General features: G+C 40.1%; 1 protein-coding gene across 2 annotated transcripts in view; it reads left to right on the forward strand.

The window, feature by feature from the left end:
- The window catches only part of LOC135221016 (uncharacterized), a 405,496-nt gene extending 388,019 nt beyond the window's left edge, over positions 1–17,477 (forward strand). For both annotated transcript variants that reach the window (XM_064258738.1, XM_064258737.1), the window contains exons 4-5: positions 13,308–13,366; positions 13,925–17,477. In XM_064258738.1, the coding sequence (XP_064114808.1) occupies positions 14,216–15,391 (1,176 nt within the window). In that variant the 5' untranslated portion in view covers positions 13,308–13,366; positions 13,925–14,215 and the 3' untranslated portion in view covers positions 15,392–17,477. The remainder of the gene's footprint in view (positions 1–13,307; positions 13,367–13,924) is intronic.
- The last annotated feature ends 10,013 nt before the right edge of the window (positions 17,478–27,490 follow it).

Consider the following 27,490-nt stretch of genomic DNA (forward strand, 5'->3'; position numbering starts at 1 on the left):
TCTCGTTATGCGTTTCAGTGAGAAGTAAGAAGGCGAAGTCGCCTGAACTCGTGTCCGTCTTTCCACCGAGGAAATACGTAAGAGAAGTCATAGTAGCAGGAAGCTTTGAGAGCGACGCCCAGGGACGCTCGGATGGACTCCAGGCGCTGTGCGCGGGTGCACGCCAAGTGCGCGGCCAGTGGTGGACGCCGAGCGAGCTCCAGTGGACGCCGAGCGCGCTCCAGTGGACGCTGAGCGTGCACCAGCGCACGCCAGGTGTGTCGCCTGGCTGAACGTTTCTGTTGAACTCTTCAAGCTCTTGTTTCAGATATGGGCCTAAAGAATGTTTATCTCTACCTCCGGTGATACCTTCTACCTCACCTGCAAAGAAGTGAAGTAGGCAGTGCTTCGAGGAAGTTTAAAGTGAACAGACAACTTCTTCTTCGAACCCAGCAAGACATCGGGTTTCGTGAATTCAAGAGGTCTCTGTCAATTAATATTGCTTTTCGCATAGGTGGATGGAGTTAAGGAAAGCTCAAGGGAAGATCTCGTTTGCTCTACCGCAACCTTTGCCATTCTGCCAATAAATTTAAGTTGCCACTACCGCAGTCAAGACTTTGCGATAAGGCAGTTACGGGTTATGTAAGGCTCGATGTCCTGCACGTCAGGACTCTCGGCAACGTTCAGTGGGATTCTTGCAAAGGCACTCATCAAAAGGACGCTCTTCAGGAAGCGCAAGACAGGACTTCCTTTGCCATACTGCCAATAAATTTTAAGCTTTAGCAGGCATTAGTTGTGATACGGGAGAGGAAGCTGGTTGGAGAGTTTCTTCCTCTTCCCAGGATAATTTTTTGCAAGCTTTTTAGCCCATCTGAAAGGGTTTTTCAGATGATAAATTTTGTTAGTTTCTAGTCGGGACTACTCTGCCGAATTGACATCGTCGTTCTACCTGCCGTAAGCCCAGTCTCTTAACAGGATTCTTGCCCCTTCCTCGTTTGAGACGGGAACGGATCGGAAAAATTAAATGCTTGACTCCCTGGATTACGTTTTGTCATTCAGTGACTTTCCCCCATTGATATTTACTTTCGTTTTGTCAAGTAAGTGGGTATCCCCTCATTGACAAAATATCTCTTTGTCCCGTAAATGGGTTAGTTCTCATTGACAAACATCTCATTAACTTGATATTGCGTAAGCGAATAAGCTCTTATTGACAAGATTCGGAAGAGCTCTCATTCGTCATTCGCAGACTCGTACAAGAATAGACTTGTAGACTACGTCAATGAAACGCTTATGTCCAGTAAACATAAGAAGCTTGAGCTGACTGCTTCGATTCTCTTAAGTTTTGTTCATGAAACTTGCCTGTCAGATATGTATGTAGCTGTATTTCCGAATTCAGCTATATGTATGTCTGCCAGGTAAGTATGAACAAACTTTATTGTGATATATTTCATATTTTTGTCCTTGCGTTATTTTACTTCTGGTTGGTTCAAGTCATATACGCTTGCTGTAGTTACCTCTTCGATGGCAACCGAGAGGTCTATTGTCTATTTTAAGGACATTTAATCGTTACTCCCTGCAGCCTTCCAGGAGTTTCCGATTTATCTTTTACCGTTGTATGGTAGTGTTCTGACGACACAAACGCATCTATATATTTAGCGTTTTCTGTTTTCGCTTAAATATACCAGCTTGAGAGTCTTTCGGCTCAAAAAATAACGGACCTATTTCTTCGTAGAATAGGGTAGCTGGCAACCCAGACATAAAGTTAGAGACGACGTTCGTAAGCTGCTGGCTGCTGCTGTCACGCTGTCTGTGTCTTCCAGTCCAACCGAGCCAGTAACAGATCGCGCTGGTCATGCGCCTAGGTTACGTCTCTCTCTCCTGCGGGATTGACTGACTAACCGATCTCTGTGCTGGCTGGTTACGTCTCTCCTGCGGGATTGACTGACTAACTGTAAACTCTGCCCTACAATCACGGACTTTAGCCTAAGATTGAGGGGATTTCTTACGTGAATGAATAAACGTTGTTCATTCGTTTTGCCTTACTATGTTCACAGAGTTATCTCTTAATCCTTTCGGTGCTCGTTACCGCACGGTATAGAACTACGAGTCTACCGCAACATTGCACTTTTATATGCTCTCCTGCTTAGGCAAAGCGCAGCCTTATTAGGGAAGTAAACATACTCGGGGAGGAATGGATGAGCTTGCTGGGGACCATTTCCTTCCTGAGAAGTTTGTTTCCCCTAATAGACTTGCAATTCAGACCACAGTTTTTTCCTACCGGGAAACTGAAATTTATTAATTCAAGATCCTAGGAATGATTCTGAACATCTCTCAGTGCGTTTATCACTGAGGTGATAGAAAGAAGGTGCCGGACTCTGATAGGGTTTCAGGATGTCAGATCCTGGATCCGTATCCGAAAGAATAAAAGCGATTCGGTAGTCCCTCCAGTCCCCTCGTAACGAGTTTTGGGAACCACGTGGTCCACATCAACTCTGATATTCCACAGCTCTCTCATATCTTAAGAAGTATCTTCTTCCTCGGTCCTGTTCGAGTTTACGAGAAAGCCTATTATAACAACAGGCGTAGAATGTAACGATCCTCTAGAGGTTCGTTACCGGGATTGCAAAAGTCCGTACGAATCGTCTCGATCGACGGCAGCAACTATTGACTTCCGAGTGGAATCTTTCTTTAGAAGTAAGTTAGAGTTGTGGAGACTTTAGGACGCCCTTTCATTCTTCTCTTCGATATGTTGAGGACGAAGCGGTTCTTCTTCTCTGCTCCCTTATTCTCGATCCGGGATCGGTTCCTTTAAACGCCATCCTATGATATTGAACGGGGGATGGGATATTTAGTCTCTTTTCCCCTTTTTTCAATCGCTTAGGAAATGTAATAAGAGTTTGTTCATGAAACTTACCTGTCAGATATATATATAGCTGTATTCTCTGAAGTCCGACAGAATTTCTAAAACTTACGACACACGTAGTAGGGAGTTAGGGTTGGTTAGTACCCATTCCGCCGCGGGGTGGGAGGCGGGTATCAGGAACCATTTCCATTTTCTATCAGATTTCTTCTGTCGCCGTTGTCGTAAACACCTGTTTACACACCTCCGCCTCAGGATTTTGGAAAACTTTTCATATTGCTTGAGTATCCTCTTGACTTTTTGGTTTTTTGATTGGATCGATAGCTTGGCATACGTGATTTGGACTGTGTTTTTTGATTTTTGGCTTAGATTTTTCCCTTAAAAATGTCTGGATGTAGTTCTGCTAGCGCCAGGGTGTGCTCGAAGGTGGAATGCAAGGTTAGGCTTCCAAAAGCCTTGGTTGATCCTCACACATTGTGTAAAGGGTGTAGGGGGCAAGAGTGTAGATTTGATTTACGCTGTAATGAGTGTGAAAGCTTAGATGATTTGCAATGGAAGACGTATGAATCCTACGTTAAGAAGTTAGAACGTGATAGGATTAGGAGGTCTTCCTCCAGGAGTAAGTCGGGTAGCAGACAGGGTATTAATGTATCCCCTTCTAACCCTCCTTTAGAATTTGTGTCTCCTAACCCTGTAGTGTTGCCTTCGGGCCCTCAAGTGGTGTCTGCGGAGGGTAATGCCCTTTCGCTTATTCTAGATTCATTGAAGACGCTGGAATCTAAAGTGCTTGCCCTTGAAAACAGGCAAAATAAGTGCAGTGATAGTGCCCCTAGTGAAGTGGAGGGGGCGTCAGATCGGCCCTATAGCGCCTCTAGGCTGGGACCTCTGCCGGACTCCCAGGACTCAGGGAGAGGGCATGTCGAAGGCCGAAGGAGGGTTACGGGGAACCCCCACCGATCTGGCGTCCCTTCAGCAGTTCCTGTGGCGCTTCCCAGGCTGCTAAGGAGCGTGCTCGAGCACGTATCCTTAAGGATTGTTTCTCGTCTTCCGACGCGTCCCCCCCGCGCAAGGGGTGGGAATCTCGATCGGATTCGCGACCTCTGAAGAGGACTCGTCAAGAGCTGGACGCTTCACGTCATGCTATGTCTGAGTGGCATTCTTCTCCGGAAAGCGTAGCCTTTCCTCCCCAGAAGAAGTATAGGACGTCATCCGACGATGACGCCCTCGAGCGCCCCAGTCGCTCTAGAGCCAAGGCTGTTCCTGGGCAGGAAGAAGGCGTCCCCTCGCCCCTCTCCTTCTCGCAAGCGCAGCTCGTCTCCGCGTAAGGAGACATCTCAGACGGAGATCATCATTGCGATGCAGCGGCAACTGGACGCTTTACTGACACAGAAGGAGACGGTCCCGCGTCGAAGGAAAGACGATAGACTGCCTATCAAGAGATCTAAGCAGCCTTCTCCAATGGCTCCTTTTTCGTCCTCGTCTTCTGATATTTCGCCCTCTAGACGTCGTTTGGCTCCCCAGGGTTCATCTAGAGGTGACGTTATACGCCAAGTTAGAGAGAGTGCTCTGCATGCTCCTCTCCCTTCCCGTAGAGAGGACGCTCGGCGTTCCGACTTCGACGCTTCTGCTGACGACGATTTGCGTTCTGCACGTCTTCGACATGACAGTGTTGACGCTCAAACGTTATGTTTAGTCGGGCAGTGGATCAAGTTTCTTCGCTGGAGTTCGGAAGGACGCTTCGCGGGGACAGGTAGAAGAGTCTCTTTGATGGACGCTCCGTTGGACGCTTCGCTGGACGCTAGGTTGGACGCTGAGTTGGACGCTCGAGAGAACGCTACTTTGGACGCTCAGATGGACGCTCGTAGACGTTCTAGTAAGACCTCGGTGGACGCGAATGTGGAAGTTCGCTGTCACTCGGATGTGGTTCCCGAGACTTTGGCACGTTCGCCTCTAAATGTGACTCCTGATCCTGTTACTGTTAAGGATCCGTTACCCTCGTCTTCTTTTCATCGTTCAGATAGGAGACTTGGAGCTAAAGGACTTCTGCCTCTTCCTTCGGACTTGCACTCGGGTAGGGAAGAAGGAGAACTTAGCGGTTCTTCGGAGGATGTTGATGATGATCAACCTGCTACGTCTGCTCGTCAGATTATCAAGTTTTGGTTTGGCACGACTACTTCGTGATTCGTTTGGCGATACTTTTCAGCCAGCTGCTCCTCCTTCTCCTCCTTCTCAGTTTTCGTCGTCGAAGACAAGTAAGTCTCCAGGTTTCGTGAAGATGAAGACGTCGTTATCTACGAAAAGAGCTTTCCGGAAGGTAAACGCCTGGATGGAGTCTAGGAAAGCAAAAGGAAGAACTACTTTCGCCCTGCCTCCGTCTAGACTTAGCGGTAAGGCAGGGATGTGGTATGAGACAGGCGAGGAATTAGGATTGAAGGTTCCTACGTCGGCTCAAGGTGATTTCGCCAGCGTGGTGGATGCCTCAAGGAGGGCCCTTTTAGCATCGGCTAAGTTTCTTGGACGACTTCCGAACTGGACCATCTTTTGAAGGGACTATTTAGGTCCTTAGAAGTGTTCAACTTTTTAGACTGGTGTCTTGGAGCCTAGGACAACCAATCTCGTAAGCCAGACTCGATCAGCTTGGGGGAGCTGTTCCAGTGTATTGTCATGCATGGACAAGGCCGTCAGGGATGGCTCAGAGGAGTTAGCCTCTCATTTTTCAGCAGGGTTCTTAAGAAAAGGTCGCTTTATTGCAACTTCGCGGCTAAGTCTGTCTCTCCCGCTCAGAGGACAGAACTTTTGTATGCTCCCTTCTCGAGTCATCTCTTCCCCCAAGCTATGGTGAAGGATCTGGCAGTGATCTGCAGGAGAAAGCCACACAAGACCTGTTGGCTCAGTCTTCGAGACGTCCGGCTGGCCCTTCAACGTCGTCTGGAACACAACAGTTTAGAAAGCAGAAGCCCTTTCGTGGAGGGACTTCCGCTAGATCGTCTCCTCGAGAAGAAGCCTTCCTAGAGGTAGAGCCCCTTCCAAGTCTAGGGTAAGAAGTGAAAATCGTGCCTTCAGTCACCGGTAGGAGCCAGGCTTGCAGTTGTGTTGTAGAAGCCTGGAGAGTAAGAGAGGCAGACCCTGGTCTCTCGACGTCATAGAGAAGGGTTACAAGATCCCTTTCTTTGATAAAGCCGCCCCCGTTGACTTCCCTCCCAGGGACTTGTCCCCATCGTATCCGCTAAACAAAAGCGAATGTCTTTTCTGACCTGCTCGAGCAGATCTCGAGAATATAGCAGTGGACAGGTTTTTTTAGACCTGGCAACGCCAGGATTTTACAACAGATTGTTTCTGTACCGAAACAATCGGAGGGTGGCGGCCCGTCTTGGATGTAATCCGTCGTCTAAAACCTCTTTATATAGAGAAGCAGAGGTTCCAAGATGGAGACACCTCAGTCAGTTCTGGGGGCCTTAAGACCTGGAGATTGGATGGTATCACTCGACCTCCAGGACGCCTACTTTCACGTCCCGATACATCCCCAATCGATGAAGTACCTTCGGTTCGTATTGAAAGGGAAGGTCTTTCAATTCAGGGCTCTCTGTTTCGGACTGAGTACGGCCCCTTTTATCTTCACCATCTTAATGAAGAACGTGGCGAGGTGGCTCCATCTTTCCAACATCAGAATCTCGCTCTATCTAGACGACTGGCTCATACGAGCCTCCTCGCAGACCCGGTGCCTGAAGGATTTGAAGACGACTCTGTCTTTAGCTGCGTCCCTGGGACTTCTGGTGAACTTCGAGAAGTCACATCTGACCCCAACACAGTCCATCGTGTATCTGGGGATTTCAGATGGATTCAGTGGCTTTTCGGGCTTTTTCCGTCCCAGGAACGTCAGCAACAAGGCATAGAAAAAGTGTCAGCCTTTCTAGGAAGGATTCATGCTCGGTGAGGGAATGGATGAGTCTGCTGGGGACCATTTCCTCGCTGGAGAAGTTTGTTTCCCTGGGGAGGCTACACCTCCGACCTCTTCAGTTCTTTCTGTCGGACAGCTGGACAGAAAAGGACAACTTCAACATGAAGTTAAACATCTCGGAAGAGGTGAAGAACCATCTAAGATGGTGGCTCGATCCGTGGAAGCTGTCAGAGGGCGTATCCCTCAAGCTTCAGAACCCCGACCTAGTGTTGTTCTCCGACGCGTCATCCACGGGGTGGGGAGCAACTCTAGGGGGGGTGGAGGAAGTGTCAGGTACCTGGAGAGGGGAACAGGTAACCCTGGCATATCAACTTCAAAGAGCTGCAGCGGTTCAATTAGCGCTCCAGTTCTTCCAGTACAAAGTCTCCCGTCGGGTGGTTCAGATCAACTCGGACAACACACAGCCCTGGCATACTTGAAGAACAAGGAGGAACACACTATCTGCTCCCTGTTTTCTCTAGCAAAAGAGATCCTGCTTTGGGCGAAGGAGAGAGAAGTCACAATATTGACAAGATTCATTGCCGGAGTCGAGAACGTCCGGGCAGATCTCCTCAGTCGACAAGGACAGTTATTGCCGACAGAGTGGACTCTCTCAATCAAGAAGTATGCCAGGAACTGTGGGGTCTTTGGGGGATGCCCCTTAGTGGACATCTTCGCAACATCAAGGACGGCGAGACTTCCTCTGTATTGCTCCCCGGTTTCGATCCGGGAGCGGGAGTAGCAGTAGACGCCCTTCTATGGGATTGGACGGGCCTAGATCTCTACGCTTTCCCCCCTTCAAGATCCTGGGGGAGGTGATGAGAAAATTTGCAGCATCGGAGGACGAGGTTGACCTTAATCGCCCCCTTTTGGCCCGCAGCGATCTGGTTCACAGAGGTGATGTTTTTTTTTTTTTTTTTCTACCTAGTGGATTATCCGAGATCTCTTCCGTTAAGGAGAGATCTACTCAAACAGCCCCACTTCGAGAGGTACCACAAAAAAACCTCTCCTCCGCTCTGAGTCTGACTGCGTTCAGACTATCCAAAAGTTGGCCAGAGCGAGAGGTTTTTCGAAATCAGTGGCTAAAGCTATCGCCACCGCGAGGAGACATCATCAATCGCGGTTACCAATCGAAGTGTTCAGCCTTTAGAAGTTGGTGTAAGAGAAAAGGAGTTTCCTCTACCACTACCTCTGTGAGCCAGATCGCCGACTTCTTGCTTTATCTGAAACAAGATCTAAAGTTGGCAGTGTCAACTATTAAAGGCTACAGAAGCGTTCTATCTGTAGTCTTTCGCCATAGAGGTCTTGACCTCTCTAACAATAAGGATCTCCATGATCTATTGAGATCTTTTGAAACGACCAAGGTACCACTACCGAAGCTACTTCGTGGAACCTGGATGTGTCCTAAAACTATTTGATGTCAAATCGTTTTGAACCTCTTTCATCTTCGTCTCTACGGGATTTGACGAAGAAACTGTATTCCTAACTGCTCTGGCGACGGCGAAGAGAGTTAGCGAAATACAGGCTATCAGCAAACACGTCGGTTTCAAAGGGCATAATGCAGTCTGCTCTTTGAATATGTCGTTTCTGGCCAAAAACGAAAACCCTTCCAATCCGTGGCCTAAACATTCGAGATCAAGGGTATGGCAGAGATCATTGGTCAAGAGCCAGAAAGAGTCCTGTGTCCTGTTAGGGCTCTTAGAGAGTATATTCGTAGAACGAAGGATTGCCGAGGTTCTGCAGAGAACTTATGGTGTTCGGTCAAGAGACCAAACATGCCCATGTCCAAGAATGCACTGGCATTCTTTTTGAGAAACACCATTAAAGAGGCGCACGCTTCTTGCAAAGACAGTGACTTGAAGATACTTAAAGTTAACGCGCGAAGTAAGGGCTATTTCGACCTCAATAGCCTTTCAGAAAAAACATGGCTCTTAAAGACATTTTAAGTCTACTTTTTGGAGGAGTAACTCAGGGTTCGCCTCTCACTACCTACGGGAGGTGAGAACGACCTATGAAAGCTGTTACTCTCTCGGACCATACGTCGCCGCAGACACTATTTTGGGGGGTGCAGGTAGCACTCATCCTTTCCCATAGAAAAGGGTAGGTGAGTTTTTAATATTTATGTATGTTTATGTTGTAGGGTCGGCTGCCGAGTACAGTCGTCCCTTCCTTTAGCCTTTGGTATATGGGAGTTTGTTGTTAGGCTAACTTAGGTGGTGGTTTTTTGCCTCGTTGCCCTCGGAAGTATGGTCATGGTCTAGTCACATTGTGGTCCCGTCCCCGTTGACAGATCATCTAGAGCGCACCAACTACATAGGTCACTACCTTGTTGGTAACTCTAGTGAAGCAGAAGCAGGCTTGGGTGACAGTAATCACGAAGTCAGCTATGCTAACAGGTAAGGAACCAAGATGTCAATCATATACATTTATATGTTTTCTAAAATCCTTTTTTCTGTCTCTCCCACCGCCAAGGTGGGATTCAGCTATATATATATCTGACAGGTAAGTTTCATGAACAAAATGATATTGTTAAGATACATAAGTTGTTCATACTTACCTGGCAGATATATATAATTTTAGTACCCACCCACCTCCCCTCAGGAGACAGTGGAGATAGAAATCTGATAGAAAATGGGAATGGTTCCTGATACCCACCCGCTCCCAGCGGCGGGAATGGGTACTAACCACCCTAACTCCCTCGCTACTTTGTGTCGTAAGTTTTAGAAATTCTGTCGGACTTCAGAGAATACAGCTATATATATATCGCCAGGTAAGTATGAACAAACTTTATTGTATCTTAACAATATCATATTTATGACGTCACAGGGAGCGACAATGACTCTGATCGCCCCATGTTTTGGCCTTCAGGATCCTGGATTTCACAGAGGTCACATACTTCCTAGTTCACTTTCCAAGGACCTTTTCCAGAGAGTCGGTCTACTCTAACTCGAAAGGTACCTATAACCTCTCCGCTCTGAGTCTGACTACGTTCAGGCTATCGAGATGTTGACAGGAATAAGATTACCGTCTTCCATTTCCGTCTGAAGAATGGGATAAGCTGGCAGTCACAACTATTAAAGAATACGCAAATATGTTGACGGCCTTTGGGCTCAGAGATTTCGTCTGTCAAACAACAAAGCCCTTCACGATCTTTGATTCTGTTGAATCTCGAACCTCGCTCATCATCTACTTTTTGTCTCACCTGTTTTCTCGGAGTCAGACACTCGTGCGAGATCAGGCGACATATAGTAGCCCTGAGTTTTCTTGTTGACGAAGTCGGTTGTTGCGTTTATACACCCCGATGATCGTGTAACATGAGAACCAGGTTGGACTGTCAGGCATTCTTATTCCTTCGGGACTTGAATCGCCTTTTTGCTCCTATCGCTCCTTTCTCCTGGCACCAGAAGGCTCGAGTCAGGAGTTGATTCGCTGACGATGTTGTTGCGTGATACACCCCCAAGGTTTGCTTAGATTGAATCGCCCAGGCAGTCCAGACACTCATCCTTCAGCGAAGAATAGTGCCTTATGGTCTTCAGGGTACAGCCTTGCTGTCCTTGATTCGTCTGACTGGTCAACTGGTCGGTCACCTGACTTTAGTACAGACGGACTGACTGTGCATGTCCAGATCGAAGCTTTCATATGGAACTTAGACGTAGTCGGAAGTTCTTGATGTCAAAGCATTCGAACCTCTCCTACCTGTTAACTTCTTGCATGTGATCAGGAAGGCCTTCTTCTAACCACCCTAGATACGACAAAGAGGGTTAGTGAGATTTTAAGCCATCGTCACAAGTTTTGGCTTTAGAGAACACAAGGCGGTGTCTCTCTAACCCTTCCGTTGGTGGCCTAAGAATGGTAACCCCGGTTTTGTGGGCCTTGGGCCAGGAGCTTGGAAGCAAGGATGGCACAAGTTAGTGGGCAGGAGCCAGAGAGAGTCCTGTGCCCTGTCGGGTCTCTCAAGTTTTTATCTACATAAAACTCAAGAAAGTCGAAGTCAATCGGGCAATCTGCAGTGTTCCGAAAAAGACCAGACTTGCCATATCGAAGAACAGCCTGGCTTTAGTGTTAAGGAGTTCTTTCAAAAATGCTCCTTCATTGTGTTTGCACAAAAGATTTGAAATCTTTTATCTGAATGCTCACGAGGTGAGGGCGCGGCCTCGGAGCATTTCAACAGAGCATGGCACTCAGCAAACATCCTGAGTACCATGTTTTAGGCGAAGCAACCTCTGTGTTCACTTCTCACTCCCTGCGAGATGTGAAGATGGCATATGAGATCTGCTGCTCGCTAGGGCCATACGTGTCTGCAGACACAATCTTGGGGGCAAGAAGTACCACTCATCCTATCCTGTAGAAAATGGTTAGGAAGAGCTCTTAATTTAGTTGTTGAGTCGCCGACAACGGCGACTTCTTAACTCTTAAGCCTTAGTTAACACACCTTAACTTTGGCTAGGTTGGTCAGGTGGTGATATATATATATATATATATATAGTATTTACTTCTTAGCCCTCATGGTATGGTCAATATGGTCTAGTCACGTCGTGGTCGTCTCCGCTGTTGACAGATCATCTGGAGTGCACCAGCTATATAGGTCTCTACCTCGCTGGCAACTCTAGTAGCACAAGCAGACTTACGTGGCAGTAACCACGAAGCCAGCTATGCTAACAGGTGGAACCAAGATGTAAATCATCTGCATGCATTTGTTTCCCAAAACAAATCCTTCTATTCTCCCTTCCCACCTCCAAAGGTGGGATTCAGCTATATATATATCTGACAGGGTAAGTTTCATGAACAAATGATATTGTTATGATACAATAAAGTTTTGTTCATACTTACCTGGCAGATATATATAATCAAAGTACCCACCCACCATCCCCTCAGGGGACAGTGGAAATAAAAATTATGAATAGAAAATGGGAATGGTTCCTGATACCCGCCCTCCCAGCGGCAGGAATGGGTACTAACCACCTGGCCGACCACTTGCGTGTGTCCGGAAGTTTTTAAAATTCTGTCGGACTTCAGAAAATACAGCTATATATATCTGCCAGGTAAGTATGAACAAACTTTATTGTATCATAACAATATCATTTTTCATAGCTAACAAACCTGAGGTCTTAACGTTGACTGTCCATCTCTAGCTGGCACACCAGATCATTCTTCTTGGAAATGAGATTGCTAAAGAAGAAGACCGTAGCTGTAAAACCTTGGAGACCAGCCTGACACAATTTCTACAGTGCCCTTGCTCAGCATCTTCTGCATTTCTTGCAATAGCACTTGGTGCTTCTGTGATCCTTCTAGGTAGGATTTGAGAAGGACCAGGTGATTGGTGAGATGTGGCAGAGACTTAAAGGGAAGTAGATATCCCTCCCGAAGGACATCTACTACCCAGGTCTCCACTCCATATCACTGCCATGTCGACCAATGGCTCGATAGGGAGCGCTGCCCCTAGCATTTCCCCTCCTTCTTCTTTCCCTTGCCCCCCTTTCCCAGGGGGTTGGAAGAAAGACTGATGTTCACTGGATTCAAGTGCACTCTCTCAACTTGCTTGCACCTCATTATAGGCTAAAAGAACAACACAGCTATGTTGATTTTTTAGTCACTGGTAATATGGAGTATGCTGGTTGTGTTGATTTTATGTCTGGCTCACCAAGATGGGAACCTGTAGGCATAAAAACTGTCTGATCTCTGCTTCTGCAGAATTTAGTGACCAAAATAGCCATTGGGTAGATTGTGTATAATTATGAACTTTGCATCCACCATAAACTCAGAGCATGTTCAGCACAGTGTTGTGTGTCTTAGGTCACCCAAGATTAGAGAGGGGACTGGTAATCAAGGAGTGGACAAAATACAGTATGGAGATAAGATACATTCAGTAATTTGTACTACTGAAGAATTAATGGGATACAACACCAGTGAACTTTTGAATTTAAATTACAATGATGAGATTTTGATGGTATGACATCGGATCAAAGTACTGTATAAAAAAAGAACATTACATTTTTAGGATTACATACTATGTATGTACTTGAAATTCAATTCCAGTCTTATTTGACAATACATATGGGAAATATTACAGCACCAATATTTATAGCTGTCTGCTGATTATGCACTTTTGGAAGTCCTCATTCATTCCATCCTAGTCTGTAAAGATTTTTTACAATTTCTTTCTGTTGACTAGATTTCTACAAGTCAGGACTTCTGCTGTCACCATGGGTGTTATAATGGTTCTCTCTTGGTACTGATCTATATTTTTCTCTGAAGTTTTGCAATATAGAAGATGGTTGTTGCTAGTATTCTTGTTCACCCCTTGTGGGCAGGGAAATTAATTAGTACATGACTGACAATGTTATTTTAATTTTCAGTTTGTATTCAGGAAGTATACAAGATCATAGCAGTAATAATTTACAAATCCCTATGTAAAATATTGGTTTGTAAGCTACAAACATCTAATTTTATAACATTTCTGCACCACACTCATATGATTAAAAGTATAAAGATATTTGTGTATATGTAATTAGCCTTTTACTTCTTTTGCAGGTGATCTCTCTGTAAAATATTTCCTCAAGCTGAAGGAAGTCTAAAATCTAAAGGGAACAGTAAGTGCTTTCTAAATTATTATTTATAGTTCATTTACTGTATATTGGTAGACACAAAGTGCAGATAGTTTACTGAATATGTATACTATGCTAATGGAAAAGCTACAGTACTTTTGTTTTTATTTGCCAAGTAAAGACAACAATTTCCTATATTAAAATCATAAGGTGTACTATTTATTTTGTGAGTTTAAATGCAAATGATTTGTAGCCATTTCTGTAATAGGTTACAATACTGTACCAATAATGAAAGTGATGATGATGATGATAATCTGTATTTGTGTTGTTACAGTACTCTTAAGATTTGCTAGAAATTTTCATTACTGTATATTTGGACAGCACTTCATTTTTGCCATTTCATTCAACACATCAAAGTTATTTCTGGATAATTTTACTTCTTGGTTAGACAGAAATTGTTTGACTAGCAAATAACTGTTACAGCAAGGCACATTACCTATAGGAAGTGATAATATTTCTTATCAGCTGTCCATGCATCTTTTAATGTTTTGAAGTACAGTACGTTAAGTTGATAAAAATAATGATTGTTTTATTATTTTCCAGGCAAGTGTGCAGTGTAGGAATTATTCAGTTAAAAATGGGAAACTTTTTATAAACTCTTATCAGTAAACACTGACAACAAATATTGAACCACCAAATCTGGGCCAAGTTATATAAGAACAACCTTTTACTTTATGAGGAGCACGAACATCGAAATGTCTTGAAAGAAGAAAAGTGTTTTAGGATAGTCATGTAAAGGCAACATCAGTAATACTACAAAAAAAGGTGAGGTATCTTATGTCACATTTCAGATGGATGGCTCACCAGAAATGCCTCCAAAGGGTCAAGTAATCCATGAAGCATCAAGATGGAAGCATCACCAGAAATTCATCAAAAGAAGGGCAATTATTGGATAACCCTCTACAAAGGGATGTATCATCAGGGACTCATCAGCAAGAAATCGGAGTTATATGTGAACTAGCAAAGGTAGAGGAATCATCAGAAACTCTTAAAAAAGAATGCCAAGTAATGCATGAATCACCACGGATGGAGGCAGCATCAGAAACAATTCATAAAGAGAACAAAGGAATACAACAACTATCAAAGATAGAGGCATGTGACACTTTTCAAAAAGAGGGGCAAGTAGCATGCAAAACATTAGAGATGGATACCTCATCAGATATTCTTCAAAAAGGACAAGAAGTTCATATATCACCAAAAGTAGAATCATCCAAATCTATTAAACAAGAAGATCAAGTATATTATGAAATGCAACCAGAACTAACACTAGAAACAAAAAAACAAAAATTGGAGTGTGATATGTTGAGTCCAGTGAATGTGACATGTTTAGTAGGTGAAAAAATTTTATCAAAGACAAATACTCTTTCCTCAAATTGTGAAACATTATTAGATGACAGACCAGCATTATATTCTCAGCATTTAGAGACAAAAAAGCATTTTGCAATAGGAAATGGTGAGTCTCTTGTAAAAAATGATAATAATATACAAGAAAAGGAACAACAAGAAGGTTTTTCATGTAACCAGCTTAATTGTAAGGACCAGTCAGGCAATAAAGGTAAAGAAGCTGTCACAGGCAAAGACTTTGGGAATAAAATTCAAGAAAAAGTGAAACAGGAGCAGTTACCTAAAAAAAAGAAAGGTGGTCATGTTGGTGAAAATTATGAGCGAATTAACTATCTAGTCCAGACATCACGTGCCTTAGTTAACATGGGTGAATTTGATAAGGAATTGGGTTCTATGAATTTTGATCAAACCTTAGCTTCTCAGACTGGGTCTTTGGCAAGTTCAGTTGGACGACGTTGCCTAATAAGGCTTACTCCATCACTGAAACGCATGCTGTGTAAGGGTTGTGGAACAGCCCTTATTTATGGAGTGAATGCTAGAGTACGCCACCGTTCAAATCGCCAGAAACACTTAGTTGTTACTTGTCTCACCTGTAATACTATTAAGCGATTTGTTAATGATCCTAAACACAAGCTGTGGTGTGATAAGGAGGAATCTTTAGTTTAAATCATTATGCCCAGTCTGCTTTTATTATCAAATGAATTTGTTCCACAGTTATTTATTACTGATGTTGTTTATAATTTACAGGGTACAGTACACAGGAATATTTCATTGTAACAAACTTGATCATAGTTTGGAGTGTCCATGAATGGGAAGATTTAGATAAAGTTGTTATGCTTAGCTTAATGGCAGTTTGGATTGTATTTTGCTGTCAACCTACTATAAAATCATTGAAGTGTGCGTACTTGGCACAAAGTGACAAATAATTACTATAGGCGACATACCCAAAGGGCAAAAAAGTAAGCATATATGCATCAGTCACAAAAATTACAGTTGGAATAGGGAAATAACTTGACCGATTAATCAGCATAATGTAGTCTTGATGTATGCACAAGGAAATGGTGATTGCACAAGATGCTTGAGACATGCAGATGTCATAAAATGAATATGAGAAGTAGGTATGTACTGTACATAGTATCATGTTACCCTACTAATTTCATGCTGCTACATACCACCCTTTCATAAAAAATACAATAAAACACTTTATCATAAGATTCTGTCGGATATGAAAAGATAGATATAAATAGTAGGACTATTCACAATACATGTACGTACTGGGGTTTTTACTTACAGTAAGTAACTATTGGTTGGAAGATATTTCAGGTTTTTTTTTTTATTGAATTTGCATGGTAACTCCAAAAATATATGTTAAAGCTGGAATGCTATTGTGTAATTTGTTGCTTTAAAAATTAATACTAAATTTGTTTATTTTGGTGTAACTACACAAATGCCCTAAATACTGTGTGTAGTCAAGATCTAAATGTGCAGATGCATGTATGTAATAACTAAGTATAAAGCACGTTGAATAAAGATATCTTTGTTCATGAGGGAATGAAATAAAATAAATTTTTAAAGTGCACAAATTCTTTGCTTTTCAAATTACTGTATGTCTGTGGTGTAATTCCACTGATGTTAAAGATATTTTGTTTGATCCAGATAGCAGGGCCATAGATTTATCAACATTCATATGAATAAAACTTTATGAAATTTGGTTTTGATGGATAATTTGTTTATATGATGTACTATGTTATATTGATTTTATTTATTATCAGCATTTACTTATTGACAACTTATCAGTGTAAATCTAGCATTTTGTTTACATACTGCAGGGGTGACCTTCACTGAGGTATAAAAAAAAAATTATTATCCCTTCCCCTCCAAATTCCATATTTATGTTTGGTATATACTGTCATTTTTGAAAGTTCAGTGTATACATTTAACAGACTTTAAGAAACAAAATAAACTAAATGATAATGATTCAGTTAGACATGCGTATGGTAGGAAGTCAGACTCATACAGTTGTGAAAATTATTCCTACCTAAATATTCATACTCTTTAGCGAATGTAGTGATAGGATTCATCTTTTGTTTCTGAGAAATGCAGTTGTGATCATACATATATTTCCATAGGAGTTTTTTTTTTGTGAGGTCTGAATTCTAGACTAAAAACATTAACTCAACGTTCTTAGTATTCATATTGTTATACTTAACTATTCCTTTCATTTTTGTAAATCACATCCAGTTCCTTTCCTTTAGCTGGTGGTTTTGTAGCAAAGAAAAGTTCTCCATGTTTGCCTTGTATGATATGGAAAAAAATTTTGCTGTTATTAACAGTTTTCTTGTACTTCATCTTTGATGCGCTGGTAAGTTTTGAAATTCATTCTCATTTCATTAATATTTACAAACCAAGGTATTCATGTGATGAGATAACTTTTCATCATCACTGTGTACTTATTTATCATTAAATACATAAGACAAATCTCAACTTTCTCTCTCATCCTCTCTCTCTTCTTTGAATGGTTATTGTCTATGTTCCTTGTGTTGCTTGCCGTAGGCAATACTATAGGTTCTTTTTAGTGTCTCTTTGTCTACAGCTGCAGTACTTAAAGCCTTTTTCATCCTTTTTTTATCCTTTTCTTCCAGTTTAACTGACTTGCCTGGACAGCTTCTTAAACTTAGTCCTACTATTTTTCACTTTGCATTAAAGAGCAAATCTTTGGGGTGACCCTGTGGCAGTCTAGAAATGTATAACACTTGTAACCTAGTAATTCTCTCTCTCTCATCTCAATCTCTCTCTCTCGTCTCATCTCTCTCTCTCTCTCTCTCTCTCTCTCTCTCTCTCTCTCTCTCTCTCTCTCTCTCTCTCTCACACACACACACACTCTCACTTCATCGGGTAATTTTGTTATAAGTGTTTTTCATGGAACAAGGGCAGCTGATTATTATATGTACTATACGCATGTACAGTATAGTACTGTAATTTGGTAAGTTAAATTTTTCAGACTAATAATAGTCTTTGTTTAATACTGCTTTTAATAAAGAATGCCGAAGTTAATATGTAGAAATGAATTCAGATAGTAGTAAACAGTTTTGCAGTAGAAATTGTAAATGGGTTTCAGTATTGCACCAGCCATTGTTTTGCTACAGTTTGAAACTTTCAGGCCCCGGTGTTGTTGAAATGTATTGACTAAGGTATGGGTTACTGAGGCTAAAAACTAGATTTAAATGTGAAAAGGATTGACACCCTGAGGGTCTTGCTTGCTTCAGTTTTGTCTGGTTTTTGATTTATCAAGATTTTTACTGTTTATTTTGAGAAATTTTCTTACTCAAAACCTTTTGTCACAGTACCCAAACTATATACTACTGCCCAACACAGTCAATTTATGAAGGACTGTAAATTAGAGTATCTTCTGTATGTATTGAACAGTATTTGGTGCTGGTGTTGGACATGGTCTAGTACCCAAGATCCTCAACATCCTCCAGTCACCTACTTGTAGCACATTGTCCGATTAAAACATTTCTCTAGCTTTTCTGTAAAGTTACTGGTAATCTATAATTTTTTAATTCAGGAAATTTGACTGTAATCTTCTCATTGTTAAGTCTACAGCAACTACAATGTTCTAGTTTAAGCAGAAGAGGCATTGTGGAGTCTGCCAAAAATGCAGATTTGAGAGTAACCCATAGTTATGTTATTGAATTGTACCTTGAAGCATTTAATTTTAAGCTGAAGCATAAACAGCCATGTCTGGTCAGATCTGTTCCTTTTTTTAAAGATGAAGAGCCTCTTCTTTCTCTAAATAACCATGTCAACAATTTATGCTAACCATGTTTTGTCTCTAATACAATAGTTTAACAATTGAGAAGTAATCTGCCTATTACAGTATGTTGAATAAACTTGAACTGAAAAAATGCATTCTCAACCTTATACGAGCAGAACCAGTTTTATTGAGAGGTCACTCAAAAGGCTATTTCAACATGCTTGAAATTTTCTGTATATCTGAGAAGAGTATGACACACGTTAGGCCGGGAAAGATCACTTTCCATTGTTAAAGAAATAAATGTTAATCAGAAGCTCTTATAGGAAGATCAAATATGTTGCGTATAAGCTTAAGGGTGTTTGTAAATATTACGTCCAAGCAATTATAAGGCTTGTATATGGACTCATTTATGATTTGCTCATAAGCAGGTTCATAATAAAGTAAGGGTCTTAAACAACAGCACTCAGTAGAAATTCAATTAACTTCTCAATGTGGAGACTATTGAAATATATATATATATATATATATATATATATATATATATATATATATATATATATATATATATATAATTATGTAAAAAGACTATCTGTCACTTTCTTTGTCTGGGCCATGATACTGACAAGGCAGACAGAATATTATCACAGAAGTCAAGTCTATATTTGGATAGACTGAATTCAAATAAAAAGTTAAGCATACCACACCTTTCATACCTGAATCAGTGATATGACAATGAGAACAAGTTGTAAGAATGGAAACCTTTTGAATTGAATATATCAAGGTCAACAGCAGCTTTATTCATTTTATTTATTTATTTATTTATTTTTTTTTTGGCTTTCAGCAAGTGCTTCCAAGCATAGACGCCAATGACAAAAATTTTAATTGACAAAAATTGGTTTTCATCTGATAAACATCCAACACATAAAGTGTCGTTCATGCTGTGCAGTTGCCTTTAGTTAAACAAACATATTCTCCACAGCACAGAATGATAATCTATAATAATATCTGAATGAAAATCCTGTTTGTCCTCCCCTGGGGTGACAGTAGGGGAAGACATGACACAGCTACCTGCTCCCTGCAAACTGGTTTGTCTGCCCCAGGTAGGGGAATGGGAGACATCTACCCTCCTCCTGTAAACCTGTTTGTCCATCCCATGTGTGGGCAGGGTATGGTAGGGGACACATTAGCGCTAAGTTTCAAATAAGCCTGTACTTTAATATTGTGTGAGAAATAGAGCTCCTCTGCTTTTTACTTCTGTTTTGACTTCAACAGATCCTAAATAAAACTATAAAAGTATGATGAAAAGGCATTGAAAGGAGGGAGTAATAAATATTCCGGGAAGAAAATACAGTTAATAGAAGTTGTCACTGCCCTTGGGCACTCGGCCTATTGTGTAGTCTAATGAGTAATCCGGCCCTGCTTCTAAACTGTGAAGTAGTATTGTTTAATTTTTTCTGAAAATATTACAGAATTATGAAGAACCATAACATTGTGAGAGAGAGTAAAAAAAAGAAAGAAAAAAAGATAGTAGTAATAATTTCCTCATTTCATTTTTAATTAGGAACATCCAGAAAAATTTGCTTGATGAAATAGTATGGTTATACTGTATAGGCTACTAACAGTGCTTGTTTTAAGTAACGATGAAAAATATTTCCAACTTGATAAAATACTGACATCCCCACACACACTATATATAGATATATATATATATATATATAATATATATATATATATATATATATATATATATATATAATATCTATATATATATATATATGTATATATATGTATATATATTATATATATATATATATATATATATATATATATATATATATATATGGTAATAAGCAGAAAATTTGTGATATTGACCTATCGTTCTCTTATTTTTTTTATTTAAGACACCAGAAGCCAAACCAAAGAAAAGACAACAGGGTGATGATATTAATAAAAAAAAAAAAAATGTAATGACTTACATCATGAAATGAAGAGATACTCTATTGATTCAATTTCAGTTCATATCCGAAGCTAAGTATTGGCAACTGTGATGGGACCATCAACTGCCCGATAATGTTCGGACCTGAGAGTTATTATCAGGCGGAACTATTCTGCAGGACTGAACGACGGATTCCAGGTTCTGGGTATAGGACTCTCGCATTCTATCCAGTTTGCCCATAATGTGATTATGGCAGTGTCCTTAGTGTCACCCTCTTTGTTATTGCCATTAATGATGTATTAGAAAATGCACCATCACCAGTAAAAGGCTTTTTATTTGTAGATGATTTGGCTCTGTACTACACAGGATATGATGCAGTTTCTACCCGCAGGTTCATGCAAAGAACCATCAATGAGCAAGGATTTCAATTTTCCGAACCAAAAACTGTGTCTGTTCGGTTCTACAGGAGCCTAAGAAAACCATTCCACCTTAAATGAAACTATTTTACCTTATTCCACGGAAAAAAATTTCAGGACTGGTCTTTGATGAAAAGCTCACTTGGAATAATCATATTGACCAGTTAAAAGTGAAAGTGAAGAGATCACTAAATACTTTGAAAGTAGTGTGTAATTTTAATTGGGGTGCTGATAAGAAATCGTTATTAAGGCTTTACAATGCAGGATGTTTATCTAAGTTAGACTACGGTTGTAAAGTATACTCATCTGCTTCAAAGACTAAGCTTAAGGAATTGGACAGTGTGCATAATATTGGAATAAGGATCTGCCCTGGAGCTTTCAGAACTTATCAGCTATCACCGGACCAAAGGAGGCATGAGCTACGTCTAAGATACACTATGTCGCTGAAAAGCACTAGAGAGAATTCTTCTTGTGAGATCTTGAAACAGTGTGATTCAAGTCAAACAGCTGGGTGGTCCGGAGGATGAAAATATAAAAATGCAGATCCTACAGTTTAAACATCCTGCCATCCCTCCTTGGTTTATTCCGGTAATAGTTGTATGCACTAGAGATAGAGAAGAAAGGTCGTCCGGAAGTAGAAGTCAGAAACACGTTTTTGGAGCGTGATGAAAGTCATATAAATGGCAGGAAAATCTATACTGATGGATCAAAATCAGTAGATGGAGTGGGCTGTGCAATGGTGTGTGAGGGGGAATCATATATAAAGAAAAAAATTTACCAGACTCCTCATCCATATTCACTGCTGAAGCAACAGCCATAGATGATGCTGTAAATCTTGCATCTGATAAGAAATTTAAACCCACCGTAATATATAGTGACTGAAGGAGTGTTTTAGAAGCCCTAAAGAACATCAGCCCTACCCATCCCTTAGTTCAAAAAGCCCAGGAATGGCTTTTTTATCTTTATGTTCGCCACAAAACAGTTAAGTTTTGTTGGGTTCCTTGGCACACCGTATAGAAGGGAACGAACTGGCTGATAGTGAAGCAAAGGCTGCTGCGAGATGTGATTTCTTAACTAATAAGATATACCACATTTGGATATGCATCCGATAGCTACATCCGTAAGAATGGCAGGAGAGATGGACTTCCCCTTTTTCATCCACAAATAGGAAGTACACAAATATTAGAAAAAGTATTGATTTTTTGGAGTTCAGGTTTTAATCCCATCAGAAGATTCAAGATCATCCTAACACGGCTTAGGATTGGCCATACCCGCTTCACTCATAGTTATATTTTAGAGGGAGGCAGTGCCCCAGTTTGTGCTCACTGTGATGGTCAGTTATCCGTTGAGCACATGCTAGTGCACAGTCCTTGATTTAATCGCCATAGTGTAAAGTACTTAATAGCTGGGAAGACTATTTTATAAATTTTAAATGCAGTGTGGAGGTAGATAACCTTAAGGGTTATCGAAAGAATCGTATTTTTAATGAGATATGATTTCAGTATATGTAGTAAAGATTTTAGTCATATTTATTTTATAATGTACATAATTTCAAATGTAAAATTTTGATAATGATTTATTTTTTAGTCGGTTTTATCTATCACCAGTCTCCATTTTTAACGTTCATATTCGAACACTGTTATAATTCACTTATTCATAATTATACATACCAATCTATATATTTCATTTTCATTAGGGCGCTGAATAATCCTGATGGGTTCCGGCGCCTCGTCCTCAAGACCTAAATTTCATAATCAATCAATCAATAACCAGGGTAAGGATGAGCTTTATGAGTTGACATGAAAGACGAATTTCATCGTTTACTACTATAATAGTCAGTTTGCCTGAAATTTATGAGGTGAATACATATAAAATGGAATCAATAAAGAGAATTATTGCCCTTGTTTTACATTTACAATTCAACAAATAATTTTGTATTTCTTCATTGATCTTGTACAGTATGATGTTGTCAGCTTTGTTTAACCCATATGGTTATATTTATTAGGGCTTGTGCCTAGATACAGATCAATGTTTTTTATAACTATAGAGGTATCTGTAAACGCTCGCTTATCCGGACTTCTCATTAGGGAAGTTCGAACAACAGACGGTGAGTCCGTAAATACTGGTAATTAATTGTACTAAAGGAATAAATAAGATATTCTAATTTTACGGCGCGTACAGTCGGGCTTAATCCACCAGTATTGTTATTAATTAATTGTATTAAAATTACTAGCACCTGCTCTGATTACTTGATACTGTCGTGTGATGCATAGGAAAAATCCTTTTTAGTTCAAAAAGATATCGGTATGTATGAACCAACATCGCTTTTCCCCACTCTGCTAGAGTCGCTTATTGTGTGGAATTTGCTTCGCTTTGAAAACTCGGCAGATTTAACTAACCTTGACCGCTTGACTAGGTGAACAGTCACCGAGTTTGCTTGTTTGATTCTGAACGGGCTACTGTTTCTATTTCTTTTTGTAATAATTAGGATCCTTCTCTTTATTACCATCGGCAACGTATTGTGTGTTTTTGAGCATTATGTTGCTGGTTACGTATAAAGCAATGAATGACGAACTATTAGGAACTGAGCGATTACTAATAAGACAAGTTATCACTACTGCATACAATATTAACTGTTTTGTACTTCATTCTTTGCTAAAATTTGAAAAATAATGAGGGATCCTGGTCAGCGCATTTAGCCTGATGAAAGTTTTTTACAGACATGTTATTCCTTGCAATCCAGCCATATTTTTAAAGTTAAGTTGAGTCATTGAGGTTCGATATTTTATATAACTCAAAAAACTCAAGGCTAAAACCTGCGATCGGGACTTGCAAAGGGAGCATTTATTGTCATGACCCGAAATAGTGTTACCTCTAATTTATCTAGATTTGTACGGGTGTTCCACTTGTTTTTTGTGTGTTTTCTAATCACTACGGTGCTAACGACCCTATCCATGCATCTGTATAAATACAGACGTCCACTGCGTAAACGCATAATCACTGTTTAATATGATTTGTTACGTAAGGGATTAATAATCACCCATTGATAAAATTAACATAGTATATGATATGATATTTCAGTAGAACTTCTGGAAACAGACACTCAAAGATAAAAACTCGCAGTAGCGAAATCTCAATGATGTAGATAATTTCTGTAAAAAGTAAGATTAAGAATGTCTCGTAACTTCAGCCACAGTAATAACGAAATTCGACCTGTAAAGGAAACACTCAAAGTTACTCCAAATGAATAAAAATTGTACTTAGCTTGCTTTTGTGGGAAGTCACGGTGTTCCGATAACGACACACGGCCTTGTCCTCCTTCTCTATTTAGCGGACGACCTGGTTTGGCTTCAGTTTCCCGTGCGCGTTGTTTCGATGATTCGACGCCCTTGAAAATTCCGATGCTGCAGACGCGTTCCGGTTTGTTTCTTGCAGTGCCGGAAACGCTCACTAACGATGTTTTCTTGAATGATTCTAATGAGAGACGAAGCTTCCGTTGCCGTAGGAAAGGACACGTCGGTTTTGTTTTCTTGAAGTTATTCACTAACGATGATACTAAGTTGCTTGACGAATCTTGTTGTTTTCTGAAGTCGCTCACTAATGATGATACTAGGTTGCTTGAAGAATCTGCTGCTTTCGTCGTCGTTGACTTCATGATTTTATTATTCTGTTTTTTCTTCGTAGGACGTTGTAGAGTTCTTCTGGTCCGCTGGCCACCAATATTACTAGGGCTTGTGCCTTGTATGATAAGGCGCCCTATGAGTAATGTTAGACTAGCGATAATCTATACGCTAAGTCGGTTGGTATTGCACTTCCATCTTCAATGGAGTGTCTGGGGTTTTGCAGATCACTTACGAAGTCGGTATTATCTTTACGACGATGTGTTAAACTCATGGTTCGGTGAGGTTCTTGTAGAAAACACTAAGTATAAAAATTATATATTTCTTCTGAAGTTTTTACAATGGTGAAGATCAGGTATGATTGTACAAGTCTTCTAATAACGATAGCTTGATCGCTTCTGCCAATGATGATGGCTAATCCTATTCCTCTACATGATAAAGCTTAGGTAAAGAGGTACAGGTCTTCTAATGACGATCACTAACTCTGTTCTGCCTGTCTACCATCTCTGTTACAAGTTATGAAGGAACAGACAGTAGTTCGAACATATGAACATACAATCCAAATGACATAGTTTCATACGAACACACAATCGAATGAGACACGCTACAGATCACGTAGGCGGTAGTTGTCTCAAGCAGGAGCTTGGACTAATGTTTATAAACAATTGAATGACTACAGGTGACGCATGTTATCTTAGCCTACTTTTTATTGTATACGTCATCTTTAGCGTCTCTAGTCTGATCACATTCCTGCAAGCAATCTGGGTTGACCTCTTAAGTTTTTAGACTTTTATATATATAAGGACTAACATTCCATATTTTATTATGTAAACACTTACATATTCAGATAAGGACGAGCATTATGAGTAGAAAAATCTTTTAAAGTCGAATTTTCGTCGTTTGATCGCGTGAAATTTATGAGATGATTAATAATAGTAACTAGTCAGTCATTCAATAACAGTGAAATGGAATTAATATTGAGAGTTTTATTTGCTTTGCACGAAAAGGGACAAATAATTCTGGATCTCTTCATTGAACTAATATTTTGTTGGGAATCTCCATATTATAAGACATTTAACGTTGTCTAGAACAAGAATAAACAACATGGAAGTAATTCCAATATTTCTTTTAACAGAAAGACCTTTAAACAGATGATAAAATGATAACATTAGATATGCCAAATTTTACCGTATCGTGTTTTATTTGCGTAAAACATTATTTTAGCAGAAAGCTCTTTAAGCAATTGATGCTCTGATAACTCGATTGGTATGCCTGTTTATATCCAAACATAATGAAATATTTCATAATAATTCGAACAACGTACTATTAAAAACCTGCATAAATCAAGGAATTTGTATGTATAAGCTGGTTCACTTAAGGTAGATTCTTGGGTGAGCCTTATGCCTCCAAGACGTTCGTTTGGCGGCCGCTGATTGGCTGGGAGCTGCCTAGCTCTCGGTACCAGCCAATCACCGGCCGCCAAACAAACGTCTCGTAAGCATAGGGCTCATCCAAGAATCTACCTTAAGTGAATCAGCTATAGTTTGGTTATGTACAGTGGGGCTCAAATCTCATGCGACATAATTCTTTTTGTATCGTCCATATTCTCAGACTCAACGTGATGTTGCCAAGTAGTGCTATTTTTTTTTATTTTTTTTTTATTTGTAATGTCATTCATGTCGAAAAGTTTGCGAATTCACAGCTAGGCTTATTTTCCTTATGGTTAAATTGATATGATCCCTTTTATGCATTGGTATAACTCTTAATTTGTGTGATTTGAATTGATTTTGTTATTTTTCTTATCTTTACGTTGCTCAGTTCAAGTGTGGTGTGATAGGTTAGCGGTGCCAGCAATGAAAGCACACTTAACATGCTCCTCGGACTGGTCAACATAACCATGTCTGCAGCATTATGACAGTAGACCTAATAAGCTCAACAGTCATAACAACGCTTTCAATGTAGGAAATATGAATTTAAAACAAGTTTTATTTGAATGTTGAAGATTTCGGCTGCGTTTAAGCTGCCTGTATGTTGAAAAGAAAAATGTTTTTAGGCCTAAAAAATAATCTAAGCCATCTGAGATGTAATCTGTACTAATGAATTTATTTGTAGAGATCACCTGTTCTTTGAGGAATATGAATTACAACCAGTTTTCTTTGAATGTTTGAAGTTTTCAGGCTGTGTTAAGCTGCCTGTATGTTGCAAAATGATTATAGGCCTAGAAAAAATAATCTAAGCTTTCTGAGATGTAATCTTTACTAATGTTTTTTTACTTGTAGAGATTACCTGTTCTTTGAGGAATAAAAATGATGAATGATTTTGGTTATATGGAGAAGATGGTTTTAATCGATATATCATAAGTTATTAATATCAAGGCATATGGAACGCTTGTTTTTCAAATGGTTTACAATATTATTTTCTTAAAAGTCCTTCTGCTCGCTTTTGGTGTATATTTATTCTTTCATAAGGTAACTTGAAGTGCAAGAATGTGAAGATAACCTCATTTGCTTTCTGGCCAGAAATTGTTAATATAGAGATGTGAATGTTAAGTGTAAAGTAAAGAAATCTAACACCTAGTCCTAGGAAGAATATCTTGGCTTTGACAAATAGGCGAATATTTGCTAGTATGCTATCAGTTTTGAAATATTTAAGAAAGATAACAAAGAATTATGTATGAAAATCCAAAATATTCCTTTAAACAACATAAAGTAAATGTTTTCAAGATAATTCAATGGTCGCTACATTGTAGACCTACTTATATACCAGGTGGTTGTTGTTGCACCGACACTGATACGTCACATTTACTACCCCCTCACACGTTGAAATCGGTGGGCGCATTCTACTTTTGTAGATATATATTTACATTTTTTCAGCGTTGAGGGTAAAAGCAACCAAATAGGACTTTTTTCCAATTTTATATTTGCTTTGGAAGTATTATTAATGTTACGACAATTTTTTTCGTTTTTTTTTTTTTATTATTTAACATTTGAACTGAGGTTTTATTGCGACTTCGTTTTGGTGGTCAAATGCTTCAGC

This window comes from Macrobrachium nipponense, chromosome 2 (assembly GCF_015104395.2).
Source record: "Macrobrachium nipponense isolate FS-2020 chromosome 2, ASM1510439v2, whole genome shotgun sequence".
NCBI classification, from domain to species: domain Eukaryota; kingdom Metazoa; phylum Arthropoda; class Malacostraca; order Decapoda; family Palaemonidae; genus Macrobrachium; species Macrobrachium nipponense.